This window comes from Epinephelus moara, chromosome 17 (assembly GCF_006386435.1).
Source record: "Epinephelus moara isolate mb chromosome 17, YSFRI_EMoa_1.0, whole genome shotgun sequence".
Lineage (NCBI taxonomy): Eukaryota > Metazoa > Chordata > Actinopteri > Perciformes > Serranidae > Epinephelus > Epinephelus moara.
In genome coordinates, this window is record NC_065522.1 from 30,553,249 (window position 1) to 30,567,678 (window position 14,430).

The window sequence follows — 14,430 nt, forward strand, 5'->3', positions numbered from 1 at the left end:
GTTTAACTCGATTTTGGCTGTCAGGTGTCATGGGGAACTGAATAAATTCACTGGCATGTCGGACTAGGCCTGATGTGACTGCATGTATAGCCGAACTCATGGCACGTTGGGATATGCCTCCAACTGAACTCAGCGGATGCTGAAAAGACCCACTTGCAAAGAAATATAGCGCAGCAGTGACTTTTACAGCAACGGGGAGGGTATAGGGAGTGTTGGCATGCGTCTCCAGATCAGCTGACAGGAGATGGCATATTTCCGTCACAGCCTGGCGAGAGAGATGGAGTTTTCTGCGACATTCCTCCTCCGTGATGTTGAGGTATGTGGTCCTCAGCCTGTAGACCTGCTGCCTCCGCCGTCTCTGGATCCTCTGTGCTAGGGTGTACTCCATTTCACTGTGCAAATCGAGAATGTATGAGCACATTTACTGGTATCTAACTGAGGGGTTCAACAAGAAATGTTCTGTTCCACTTATTTTGATGCACGAAAGTTGATTTTTCTCTCTCTCCCTCTCTCTCTCTCTCTCTCCCTCCCTCAGCAGTTAGCACTGGCTAACAAGAGAGCTGTGTTATAATTTAACCAAGCAAATTCTACTCTGTTACATGAGTTTAAATGGACACTGCATTAAGAATATTCTCCCAGCTTCACCTTGCTGCCAGTAAACTGATGCATTTACATGGTGCTCTCCTGAAAGCAACCAGACTCCACTGAAAGAATCAGTAATTTTACCTCACAGAACACAATGAGTCGCAGCTTTTCTCAGTTTGAGTTTGACGAGGCTGTCAGGACTGACAAACACAACCCTGATGGTTTCTTAGTTGTTTAGGTCAAGTGAATATTTAGTGACAAACACTGCAGCTAAAACGTTTGTGTAAATGTCCAATTTGTGTTTAAGATTTCATACAAACACTGCAGCTGAAATATCTATCTCTTGTACATGTACTCATGTGTGTCAAGCCGTAATCCCTGTAAAAGAGTTTTGTACAAACTGAACAGCTGAATCACTTTCCTCCGTCATGGATTTTCATATGTTTACGTAAACTTCTACTTTGTTTAAATGATTTTCCACAAATTAAACAGCTAAATGGTTTCTCCCCTGTATGAGATCTCCTGTATCTTCAAATCTCCCCTGAAACTATATCTTTTCCCACACTCAGAGCAGCTAAATGGTTTCTCCCCTGTATGAGATCTCATGTGTGCACTCAGACCGTCACTGCGGCTGAATCTTTGCCCACATTCAGAGCAACTAAATGGATTCTCTCCTGTATGAAATATCATGTGTACCGTCAGATGCCCCTTGTGTCCAAATCTTTTCCCACACTCAGAGCAGATACATGGTTTCTCACAAACAATCAAATCACTGACAGGGACTTCATTATTTTTCAGAGAGTTTAAATCTTACTGAGGTTCTCTGGTCTCCTTCCAATCATCACTGTCATCAGTCTCAGGTTCAGAAGACTCTCTCGTCTTGTCAACAGTCTCTGGTTGCAAATGCATATGTGGATCTGAGTTCCTGGCTGGTTCTGCTCCTCCACAGTCCTCTACCTCTGCTTCTGTTTCCATCTGTTCAGTGTGTCTTTGATGAAGCTGTGAGGACTGAGGTTTCTCTTCATCATCTTCACTCTTCACAGGGACAGGAGTGGATGTAAACTTGGTGATATCATCCTCCTCCAGCCCTTGAAGCTGCTCTCCCTCCTGACTGATCCAGAGTTCCTCCTGTTCCTCTTTAATGTGTGGAGGCTCTGGGTCCTCCTGGTCCACACTGGAGCTCCACTCCTGCTGCTCAGGGGGAACCTCTTCTTTAACCACCAACAGCTGCTGGACGTCTGCAGGAAACAGTACACACACGCGCGCGCACACACACACAAATGTTGTCGTTCATTCACATCACAGCTCAAAAACTCCTTATTGAACTTCTACAGATCTCTGAGCATCAAACAGCTTCACAGTGTTCACTCAGCTGTGTCAGAGTGAGTGAGGTTGAGGTGAGCTTTAATTTCATAGCAGTCATTAACATGTACTGTTACTCTTGTCATGTCTGGAGGAGAGAAATGTTGCTGTTCACTCACATCTTGGCCTGGGACGATCAGCGATCAAATTGTATATTGGCGATTGGAGGGTTGCCAGGCGATTTGCTGGATATCAAGGCGTTTTTAAAAAACAACAACAAACAAACAAAAAAAATGGCGCTCTACCGTGCATTAAGAGATGTTTTTTGGGGAAATACATGACTGTCAGAGAAGCTCCGTTTACAAACAGACCTACAATCCCTCTCCTCTCCTCTCCTCTCCTCTCCTCTCCTCTCCTCTCCTCTCCTCTCCTCTCCTCTCCTCAGCGGAGGGCGCCCTGTCAGCCCTGCGCTGACAGTGACAGGGCGCATCTCTTTGATCCGAAGTGACACAGCCCGTTTGCTCATGCTTTGGGGTCGTTCAATAGAGTAATTGCAAATAAATATTGTTTTAATGTGTAAGTATTGAAATGTTCACAAGGGCTTTCATAAATTCCTACAATGTTGCGGCACTGCCGCCTTTGCAGGTTAAAAGTTAATGACAGCAACTTGAAGTGAGGAGGAGCAACACGTCTCTGGCTGCGCAGAGAAAAAATGAATCTAAAGTGAATCTAAAATGAATCTGAATTGCAATTTTGTGCTGCACATGCCTTGTGCAAAGAGCACAGAGAGGGAGAGAAGCTCGAAGCTGCAGCCGCTACAGGAGTCTGTTCTCTGGGATCTTTTAAGAATATCTAAAGCTTATTTAGGGGATAATCTGAAGTGTATGGACTTGAGTATTTAATAAAGAAAGTAAGTAAGTAAAAGTAAAACTATATTTATATAGCACCTTTTTAACACAGGTTACAAAGTGCTTCACACTGACATTGGGACACAAAGAAAAGAGGACATAAAAACCATAAAAGACACATTCAAGAACACATACAGACAATACACACATATACGAGCACAGCGAGCATACAGTCATCACCCAGAGTACACACTTGAATTTATCAAATGTAATGAGAAAGCCATTCTAAAACAGTAGGTTTTTTGAAACAGTCAACAGAAACAGCTGATCTAATGTAAGTGGGGAGATTGTTCCAAAGTCTGGGTGCCAGGGCAGCAAAAGCACAGTCACCTTTGGTTTTCAGTTTGGCACATGGTATGGCCAACAGGTTTTGGTTGAAAGATCTAAGTGACCGCTCGGTAGTATACGGGCGTAGTAGCAATTTTTCCAGTATTTTGGAAATGAAAGGTAATTTTGAGATGGCTCGGAAATTGTTCAAAACGGCTGGATCAAAGCCAGTTTTTTTTTGGGAGTGGCTGGACACTGGCTGTCTTAAACTGATCAGGGACATAACCAGAGGTGAGGGCCATGTTTATAATAGTGACTACAGCAGGGACAATGACAGGAAGGACCTCTAAAAAGAATTTGGGGGGAATTATGTGTCGCATTATTATCATTGATTTTGATATGAAGCAACTTGTATGCATGAGTGTCACATTTTTATAGCATAGGGCTACTATGTCCCACCCTGCAAATTCTAAACTCAATAAAACGTCAATAATTTAGAAAACTTTTCATTACCTTAGTGGCCTATAAATAATTTTAATACAGTTTATTGATAAAATAAATATTTTAATGGTTGCCTGATTCGTGTGTATTCTGTCACTTTTAATGGTCGCATTTGAAAAGTCATCTATAGGCCTGTGTTAGGACGTAAGTACTCATAAATACAGCAGGCCTTTATGTACAAATAGTCCTGCCTTTAAGTCATTGAATGTTTTGAAACATATACATGTTTAGTTAACATTTTTTGAGAAAGAGGCGGCAAGAGTGTGCGTTTGTTTTTTATTTTGTTTTGTTTTTTATTCATACCCCTGACGGTATCACGAGACAGGAAGCACAGGACTACTTTGGTTATTATATATATCCTCATATAGCCTCTGTCTTTCTTTTTATTGCTTCAGTTACTTCATGTAACAATGTCAGGTGCTGTATACCTATTTTGTATGTAGGTTTTTTCTATTTTTTTGTAAAAAGAAAAAAAAAAGTTAAAATAAAATATTCAAAAAAAAAGAAAGAAAAGAAAGAGGTGACAGGAATTACTTTCTCAGGTCATTTTGCCAGAGGTGAGCTAAAAATTAATGAAGACTGAAAGCATTAACATTAATATCATTATTATTATTAATGGTGATCTTTTCAATAATCATGATTGTTTTGTAGTCTTTGATTAAGTGGTTGCAAAGCAACACCTTTAGCGCTTGATACTGAGCTAACAGCAGAGAAGCTAACTACACAAGATACGCTAACGAGATATTCGATTCACTCCAGAAGTATTGAACAAACCTGCAGTGATATCATTAATAATGAACTTGTAATGTTTAATGAACTAACCTGCTCTGTGTAACCGAAGCTGAGGGTTTAAAACAGCGTCCAGTAGTTTCCGCTGTCGCTCGTTCTCCTCTTTTGATCGACAAAGTTCCTCCTCGTACTCTGCTATCGTTCTTTCAACCAGCCCAAATATCTCTTCAGCAGCCGCAGTTAGTCGCTGCTTCACCAACGCTCTCAGCATTTGGACTTTAGACATGTTCACACTTTAAAAACACAACAAAGAGACTCTGCTAACACACCTTTCCAACAGACGCCATTTTGCTCAAACAGTGTGACGTTAGCGACAGTGAAGAATACAGCTTCCGGGGTAGATGAGTTTCAGATGAGCTTCAAAATAAAAGTCCAGAATTGTTCATGAAATTGCAAGCTTCCTCCGAAAAACACACGCAGGAGGATAAATGATTAAAATACACTTTTTGAAAGAATGACTTTTACTGAACTGTTTCAAGTGTTTTTTTGTTTAGTTTATATGTTTTCACATTAGTTAACTCAGTAAAATACTACAAGGATGGAAAAAGACAATGATAACACAAAGAACACAAAATTAAGATCACTAAACATTAATAGACAGTTTACACAGGGAATCCATAAGTATAACATCAGGAGGATAAAATCAAACCTTTAACACATAATCCATCAGTATAATTTTTTTCCAGAGCTGATTTTTGTTCCATTGTTATCTGCTGTGTTAGTTGACCCAACCATTGGCAGATGTTGATCTTGTTCCTACTCATCCAGGTATTGTTTTCTTGGCAACAGTTAGGTTCACAAGTAGGGCAGACTGCCAACTCTTTTCCCATGAAAGTAGCTTGCACAGCATACTCTTGCAATCACAGTATTGCCAGGGAATCAACACTGGTTTTGGGATAACAGTCACAGTGCATTCATCAGCCCTCTGTCTCTTTCAATGAACAAAATTACTCGAATCTGATGTTATAAAATGAATTACAGAGATTTTTTTAATCTGGTGTGATTGTTTAGTGCATATCATTAGTCCATTAAAATGCTTCAGGCTGCACACTCACATTTGCATACATACTTCCATACGTATTTACATAACACTAGCAAAGACCCCAGTAATCCATTATTAATAAAGAGAGTACTGTAAAACGCACTTGCCATTTAGCGCAAGGTGAACACAACACAGCGCACACACACTGTATGGCTAATAAGCATACTGCTACACTCAACAACGAGAGACAAACAAGCATGGCTGCTTGACAATAATATTATTGACTTATGTGTGTCATCCCTGTAAAAGAGTTTTGTACAAACTGAACAGGTGGAATCACTTTCCTCCTTCATGGATTTTCATATGTTTATGTAAACTTTTACTTTGTTTAAATGATTTCCCACAAATTAAACACCTGAATGGTTTTTCTCCTGAATGAGATCTCATGTGTTTCTTTAGACTGCCACTGTACCGAAATATTTTCCCACACTGAGAGCAGCTAAATGGTTTCTCTCCTGTATGAGATCTCATGTGTACACTCAGACCATCACTGCGACAAAATATTTTCCCACACTCAGAGCAGCTAAATGGTTTTTCACCTGTATGAGATCTCATGTGTATCTTCAGATCGCCACTCTTACCAAATTTCTTCCCACAATCAGAGCAGCTAAATGGTTTCTCCCCTGTATGAGATCTCATGTGTATCTTCAGATCGCCACTCTTACCAAATCTTTTCCCACACTCAGAGCAGCTAAATGGTTTCTCCCCTGTATGAGATCTCATGTGCGCACTCAGACAGTCACTGCGGCTGAATCTTTTTCCACACTCAGAGCAGCTAAATGGTTTCTCCCCTGTATGAGATCTCATGTGTATCTTCAAATCTCCCCTGAAACTATATCTTTTCCCACACTCAGAGCAGCTAAATGGTTTCTCCCCTGAATGAGATCTCATGTGTGCATTCAGACCGTCACTGCGGCTGAATCTTTGCCCACACTCAGAGCAACTAAATGGTTTCTCTCCTGTATGAGATCTCATGTGTCTCTTCAGATCTCCTTTCCCACACTCAGAGCAGCTAAATGGTTTCTCACAAACAATCAAATCACTGACAGGGACTTCATAATTTTTCAGAGAGTTTAAACCTGACTGAGGTTCTCTGGTCTCCTTCCAATCATCACTGTCATCAGTCTCAGGTCCAGAGGACTCTCCAGACTTGTCATCAGTCTCAGGTTGTAAATGTGTATCTGGATCTAAGTTCCTGGCTGGTTCTGCTCCTCCACAGTCCTCTCCCTCTGCTTCTGTTTCCATCTGTTCAGTGTGTCTTTGATGAAGCTGTGAGGACTGAGGTGTCTCTTCATCATCGTCACTCTTCACAGGGACAGGAGTGGATGTGAACTTGGTGATATCATCCTCCTCCAGCCCTTGAAGCTGCTCTCCCTCCTGACTGATCCAGAGTTCCTCCTGTTCCTCTTTAATGTGTGGAGGCTCTGGGTCCTCCTGGTCCACACTGGAGCTCCACTCCTGCTGCTCAGGGGGAACCTCTTCTTTAACCACCAACAGCTGCTGGACGTCTGCAGGAAACACACACACACACACACACACACATAGATGTTACAGAGAAATGTTCTCAGATCTCTGAGCATCAAACAGCTTCACAGTGTTCACTCAGCTGTGTCAAGGCCAAAACACACTGGTGGCGAACAACGCAAGAGCCCCTGCCCCTCCCTCGTGAACCCCTCGCTCACAGTTAACACACTTAAATTGAGCACCCTGCAGAGCAGCATCCACCTCTCCCTGTGACCTGCCTTCAAGGACAGCCAGGTAACAATAGTGTTTGCCCTCAGTCTTGGTTTTGTTTGTTACTGTTGTGAGATTAAACTATTAAAACATGTCACTATGGCTGACCCAAAAAAATCGAAGCTTCGTTCGATGGTACGGGATTCAATTGTGAAAAAAAAAATTCGAAGCTTCGGTGCTTTTTTCCCCGTTTTTTGGGGGGAGGCCTTAAACGCAACACTAACCCAACGAGCGCACTCAGAGCCGCTCTGAGTCTGGTGTCAGAGACGCTTCTGATGCTCTGAGTTGCGCATCTGTTTGATTGTGCTGCAGTGTGCGCTGAGGGTTTTAATTTAAGGTGCTCACAGACTCGGGTGCACTATAAGCGGAGCGGACACCGCGAGGAATGTTCGCAGTCATTCGGACTTCCATAGTCGAGCGCACTTCCGTGTTGTAGTTTCCTGTAAAAATGTCCGTGAAACACTACATTACCCCCTAGTCTTACATTTTGGGCAGTTTGGAGAGGCCCCTGCCGTATATTTACTATACATATATGGAGATATATAAACATTTTGTAAGATATTATATTGCATTTCTCTGAATCTGTTACATGTGGATATTTTCGTAGGTAAAAGTAAAATTTCCTCCCATACTTCAGTATCTATTGTTTTCAGCTGAGTTTCCCATGATTTCCGTAGGAATGATAACCTGTCGGTATTCAAATGCTGTAGCTTTGGGTAAAATTTGGATACAAAGTGACTTTGTTGAGGACTATCTAAAAGAGTCTTTTCTATTAAGTTAAAGTCGTCTGGGAGATTAAGAGTATCCATTTTAGTATGTACATAGTGTCTGACCTGAAGGTATTTTTAAAATTCTTTTGTTTGTAATTTGTATTTAGCCTGTAAGCACTCGAATGTTTTAAATTTACCCCTATCCCAAAGATTATAAATATGGTGAATTCCTGCTTCATACCATTTCTGAAAGCAAGATCCAGTGCCCTCTCTGGTTAAATCAAGATTATCAATCATTGTTGTTAAACAACTCAGTTTATGTTTAGTCCCAAATAATTTCCTCAAAGCATTCCAGGTACTACACACATTAGTAATTAGAAAATAGAGTATGGTTTGGAGAGGCTTGCTTCAATCTCAAACCATGGCGGCTTCGGTTGAGCAGTTGCCCATATTGAGATAATCCTGTCTTGCATTGATGTTGTATAATCTGTGATGTTGGGGAGGCCACATCCTCCTTGTTCTTTTGGTAGTTGTAAAATATTTAATTTAATTTTAGGCTTTCTGCCAGCCCATATAAAGTCAGAGAGAGCTTTATTTATATCTTTAATGTTGTTTCTCTTCAGAGATATGAAGAGCATAGATAGAGGGTAAGTAATTTTGGGGAGAATTATCATCTTAACAAGACTGACTCTGCCAAGAAAGGATACAGGAAGCTTCTTCCAACTTAACATCTTATCCTTAATGTGTTTTACCATGGGGTTAACATTTTCAGCATAAAGTTGACTGATTTTAGGTGTTATTTTAACCCCCAAACATGTGAATCCATCTGGTGCCCAGCGAAAGGGTTTGACAAAATCAGTTTCGTACTCATATGAAAAACCTAGAGGCATGATTTCAGATTTTGTAAAATTAACCTAATATCCAGAAATTTGACGGAAATCTTTCACACAATTGATTAGCGCAGGTATTGAGTTTGATGGGTCTGTTAATGTCAGGAGGATGTCATCCGCGTACAATAGAATTTTGTGCTGTGTTGCTCCGATCACCGTTCCCTTGATATTGGAGGTTTGCCAGACAGCTGTTTTATGTATTTGTTGTTTTGAGGTTGTCGTTTTTTGTCTACCTGCCCAGTGACAACAGATGTAAATTAGCTGCCGGCTAACTCTGGTGCAATTACTTTTAATTATGCACTGTCCCAGTAAAAATAAACAATAAAAATAAAAAAAAATAAAGAAAAGCATCCCCCCAAAAAATCTCTTCCTCTTGGTGCCAGCATCAAATACTTTTGAGAGTATGGTTATAGGACTAGTGCTGATAAGTGGAGTAAGTTTCATGGATGTGACACTTTCCTTGTGGGAGATAGCATATATTTCAAAATGGACCTGTTAAATCCTAATCATTATATGACAACAACTGTCCAATAGAACAATACATCAGAAAGTAACATTATAAGAGCATACAAAATTCCTGTAAATACCCTATATAGAGAATTCTTAAAATATAGAACGACAGGGACATAAAATAAATGTAATAAACACACAACATATAAACCAGAATCAGAATAAACTTTATTGTCCTCAAGGAGGAAATCTGTCTTGGACTTAAGTACATAGCGGCTGCAATCTCCTTCAATTTACATAGGCTACAATATAGAAGAAATCCCACTATACTGTAATAGAGTATGTTTGTCAGTCTTAGATTTCCAAAGGAAAAAATAAACAACCAATGCATGAAGATCGGGAGGAAAAGGAGCAAACGGCACCAGAGAGGCTAACGACACAAGATACGCGACAGACTGAATATTTATTGAACAAAGCTGCAGTTATATTATTAATAATGAACTTGTAATGTTTAATGAACAAACCTGCTCTGTGTAACCGAAGCTGAGGGTTGAAAACAGCGTCCATTAGTTTCCGTTGTCGCTCGTTCTCCTCTTTTGATCGACAAAGTTCCTCCTCGTACTCTGCTATCGTTCTTTCAACCAGCCCAAATATCTCTTCAGCAGCCGCAGTTAGTCGCTGCTTCACCAACGATCTCAGCATTTGGACTTTAGACATGTTCACACTTTAAAAACACAACAAAGACACTCTGCTAACACACCTTTCTACCAGACGCCATCTTGCTCAAACTGTGTGACGTTCGCAACAGCAAAGAGTACAGCTTCCGGGGTAAATGAGGTCACGCGCTTCAAAATAAAAGTCCAGAAGTGTTCACGAAGCTGTAGGCTGTCCTTTAAAACACAAGCAGGAAGATACATGATTGAAAAACACTCTTTAAAGAATGATATTAATCATTAATTGAAAGTTTATTCTTGAGCTTGGACACAAAAGCTTAAAAACATTTTACAATACAAGTCTGAATAACAAACCAATAAACACTGTGAATGACTCAATTTAAATTAGTTTAGAGTTTAGAGAGTGTTTTTTTTTTTATGTTTAACTATATACAGTTCTTTCCCCTCCAGGTAGGATCAGGACAAAAGGAATAAGAAGAGCATTAACCCTAAAACAAATATGAGACCTGAAGTCTCCCTCCTTCAAGTTTAATCTGACCTGACTGCATGGATGAAATCATTACTATCCAGGAGGACACTTTACATACAGCATGTGAGCAAAGAGAAAGAGGCACAACATAACGTCTTGATATTCTGTGCATGTGCACTTTCAGATATTATAAAATAGGCGGAAGTGTTAATAAAACCTAACTAATGAGGAAATACATAATAGATGCTTTCTTGCTCATATTATATAAACAACTGTTTCATCAATAACACCCAGGATTCTAAAAGTGAAACAATACAGAAGAAGAATGATATATGACCTTTGTCATGTGACTGCCTTTGGACTCTTTTCTCGCACATTGAGTGGCTGAAGAGTTTCTCTTCTGTGTCACAGTGTGGTCACTGTGTGTGATTTTCTTTTCTTGTCTTTTTTTTTTTTTTTTTTTTTTAAATACAAAATTTCATACATGTCCAGAGTTGCTTCAACCCTCTGTTGCTCCACAGTTTAATCTGAACCAGCAGTTTTACTGCTGCTGCTGTTGAAAACACATGTGTAACCTTTGGCATGTCACTGCCTTTGGACTTTTTTCCTGCACAGAGTGGCTTAAGAGTTTCTTCCCCCGTAGGGATTCTCGTGTGTGTCACAGCGCTGTCACGCTGTGTGAATTTTTTTTTTTTTTTTTTTTTACAAAATGCACAGCTGAAAGGGTTTTCTCCTGAACTAAACCTCATTTGACAAAGCTTCATTTCCAAGGAAAGGAAATCTTCACATGCGCAACTCAATGGTTTCTCTCTGTAGGAATCCTCATGTGTCTCTTCAGACTCTAGTGGCCAAATCTTTTACCACACTCAGCAACTTACATATTTTTAGTTAGTAATAATTGTCATACAAAGTACTTGGACTACATCATGTTTTAGAGAGTTTAACCTTGACTGAGGTTTTCAAGGTTAAAAGTTTTTCTCCTGTATGAAATCTCATGTGTCTCTTCAGACTTTGATTGAGGCCAAATCTTGTCTCACATTCAGTGCAGCTAAATGGTTTCTCACCAGCATAGCATCTTGAATCACTGCCAGTGATGCAAGGGAATTTAAACTTGACTGATATTTTCTGGTCTCCCGTCAATCATCATCAGTGTTGTCAGTCCAAGGTTCAGGGGACTCTCTGGTCTTATCATCAGTCTCAAGATGTAAATGTGTAGCTGGGTGTGAATTCCTGGCTGGTTCTGGTCCTCCACAGTGGAGTACTTTCTCCTTTGGCTTCTGTTTCCATCTGTGGAGTGGAGCTGCTGGCTGGAGGCTCTGCCCCTCTGCTGTCCTCAGTATGAGTTTGATGAGGTTTTGAGGACTGATGAACAACGCCCCGACGGTTTATGAGTTGTGTCGGCCAAGTGAATCTTTAGTGACAAAGACTGCAGTTAAAAGGGTTTCTCTCCTGTGTTGGTTTTCATGTGTTTGTGTAACTGGCCAGTGTGTGTTAAAGTTTTAATACAAATGCTAAATCTGAAAGGTCTTTGTCATGTATGAGCTCTCATGGGTGTTTTTAAAGTCTTAATTCATGTAAAAGATTTTTTAAACAACTGAATCACTTTTCCCCCTCTTGAGTTCTCATGTCTGTATGTAGAGTTCCACTTTGTGTAAATGATTTTCCACACATCGACGAGCTGAAAGGTTTTCTCCTGTATAAGTTCTCATATGTCTCTTCAGATGTCCTTTTTTGAGATAATCTCCCCACACTCAGAGCAATGAAGTGGATTCTCTCCTGCATGAGATTTCCATTGTTCCCTCAGTTGTGCTCTTTGACAAAATCTTTTCCCACACTCACAGCAGCTTCATAGTTTTTCTCCTGTATGAGATCTCATGTGGTCCCTCAGAGGCTCACTTTGACCAAATCTTTTCCCAGAATCAAAGCAACTCAGTGATTTCACTCTTGGGCTGTGTGATATAACGCCTATATATGATATAACAATCTATTTACAAGCAAGATATAGAATTAGACAACACTGTTTATATCAATATAGGGTCAAGTTGCATTACATACATGCCAGTGTGCATCTCTCCTCTCTCACACTCTGCACAGCTCTGCCCCACTAACTCACACACAAGTTCTCCAGCAACACTTTTTAAAACCCTAGTCTGACGTGCACCTCACCAGAAATGAAACTACATGTCGACGCAGACCTCCTGTCTATTTTCGTAAGCTGAAACAATTTCTCTCAGTGGAAACAAAGCTCTTATTTACCTTAATTTCACAGATAAGAAACAATAAATAATGAAGAAATTAAAACCTCCACAAAAGTAACATTTTAAGTCTGATGTGTGATTTATCCTGACTTCATATGAGCAGAGGAAATCTCCACTTGTCGCTAGGCTAATTTATACAAGTTATACAATGTAAAAAATAAGCATAGGCTTATGCTAATAGCGTTAGCATGGTGTACTTAATTGGAAAATGTGTTTAGTATGAGACAGTTGTCAGTGAACCTTGTGAGTTGTAATGGAGTGAAATCTTGTACCAGGGCCGCCCCTCCCTAAACGCAGAACACACGCTGTGCGTAGGGCCTCATCTTCAATGTGGGGCCACATTTTGCACGAGGGGACGCATATGTGCAATAGATGCGCATATGCGCTACCGTTAGGCGTGCGTAGAATCAGCTCGAGGAAGGAGAGAAGAGACCTGTAATCTGACAGCGCATGCGTCGCTGCAGTGATTGACAGCACTGGACATCTGACCAATCAGAGGGGTGCGCCAGCAGGCACTTGCAGAGCTGCAGCAGGTGAAGAGTTGTCGACATGTCGTCCAAAAGACATCACGAGACAGGAGCGAGCAAGAGGAGAAAAAAGGCAAAACAAGAGGAAGCTCGTGCTTCACTTGAAGGTGGGTATGTTGTTGAAATACAACTTTGTGGCACAAACACCTGAGCTGCTACTCATTAGATAGGAATCTCTGTCTCCAGTCTCTGTCTAGACTTGAGAATTTTTTTTTCCAGCAGCCCTGATTAACATTTATTGAATGTCTTGTTCACCCCCTATGCATTCATTTCTGATGAAAAGGAGTGGTAAAATGTCCAGTTGGTGGTCGTATATATTGATTTATGTTGTTAATATAAGTTTTCGACTATTTTTATGGAGGTAAATGTCGCCATCTGTTCATGAATTTAATTCATAACAGTCAGCTTTTGAGGAGACAGGGAAATACTGATTGAAATGAGTGTGTAACTGGTGCATTTGTTGACAGAGGGCACTAAACTTCAATGTAAAGTCTGAAATATCAGTCTGTTTTATCCTGAATTAGTATGTGTTCTTAGGACTATAGTCTGTACATAATAATAATAATAATAATAATAATAATAATAATAACAACAATAATAATAATGATAATAATGTAATAATAGATAGCAATAGTAGTAGTTTTTTGTTAATATTAGTAGAAGTAGTAGTAGTACTACCAGAGCAGTACGGTCATTTTGTACCTATGATACATTTGGGATGGGGAGAGGTGTGTGTGTGTGTGTGTGTGTGTGGGGGGGGGGGGGGGTCCAAATAAAATTTCGCTTAGGGCCCCAATTTGGTCAGGGGCAGCCCTGTTTTGTACCGTTCCCTTTGTTAAATGTTGCTGTTGTCCCTGGCTTCATATGGGTAGAGGAAAAGTGCGCTGGCCGCTAGGCTAATTCATTTAATGTAAAATGCCTGTGCCAAAAACATTAGCATGTTGCATTTGTGGGGAAAATGTGTCCAGATAAAGACAAGTGTTTGTCTGTAAATGCTGCGAGTTATAGTGAAGCTGAGTTGTGTGCATGTGTTCAGGCGGTCATTATTAAGCCCTGTTTGTTGTGTGTTTATAGTGTGTTTTGAATCAACTAAACTTTACAGCGCTTCACAGAATTCCCGCCGCCCACTGGTGTGTTGGAAGTGTAACTGTTGTGCACCTGCATATTTTCAAACAGGGGAATAAAATCTCTATCTTTGAAATTCATTTTGAAAGTCTGTTTTCATAAAAGTGCTTATGACATCTCAAATGTGGCTTTGACTTGCAACTGAAAACATAGAGCCTTTCACGGAAAATACCTATATATATATATATATATATATATA

General features: G+C 40.2%; 2 protein-coding genes and 1 long non-coding RNA gene across 7 annotated transcripts in view; 1 reads left to right on the forward strand and 2 right to left on the reverse strand.

Moving 5' to 3' along the window:
• The window catches only part of LOC126404273 (gastrula zinc finger protein XlCGF17.1-like), a 331,284-nt gene extending 321,218 nt beyond the window's left edge, over window positions 1-10,066 (reverse strand). The window contains exons 1-2 of the mRNA XM_050067366.1: window positions 9,703-10,066; window positions 6,474-6,902 (exon numbers count right to left, since the gene is read on the reverse strand). Of these exons, the coding sequence (XP_049923323.1) occupies window positions 6,474-6,902; window positions 9,703-9,895 (622 nt within the window). The 5' untranslated portion in view covers window positions 9,896-10,066. The remainder of the gene's footprint in view (window positions 1-6,473; window positions 6,903-9,702) is intronic.
• Window positions 1-14,430, forward strand: part of LOC126404399 (uncharacterized) — a 150,415-nt gene that overhangs the window by 113,680 nt on the left and 22,305 nt on the right. The window lies entirely within an intron of this gene.
• LOC126404325 (zinc finger protein OZF-like) overlaps window positions 1-14,430 on the reverse strand; it is a 59,353-nt gene that overhangs the window by 19,290 nt on the left and 25,633 nt on the right. The window contains exon 1 of one of the 2 annotated variants that reach the window (XM_050067493.1): window positions 4,386-4,661. The exons of the other annotated variant lie outside the window; for it this stretch is intronic. Coding sequence (XP_049923450.1) covers window positions 4,386-4,578 — 193 coding nt within the window. The 5' untranslated portion in view covers window positions 4,579-4,661. Of the gene's footprint in view, window positions 1-4,385; window positions 4,662-14,430 lie in introns of those variants that run through there. 2 annotated transcript variants of the gene reach the window in all.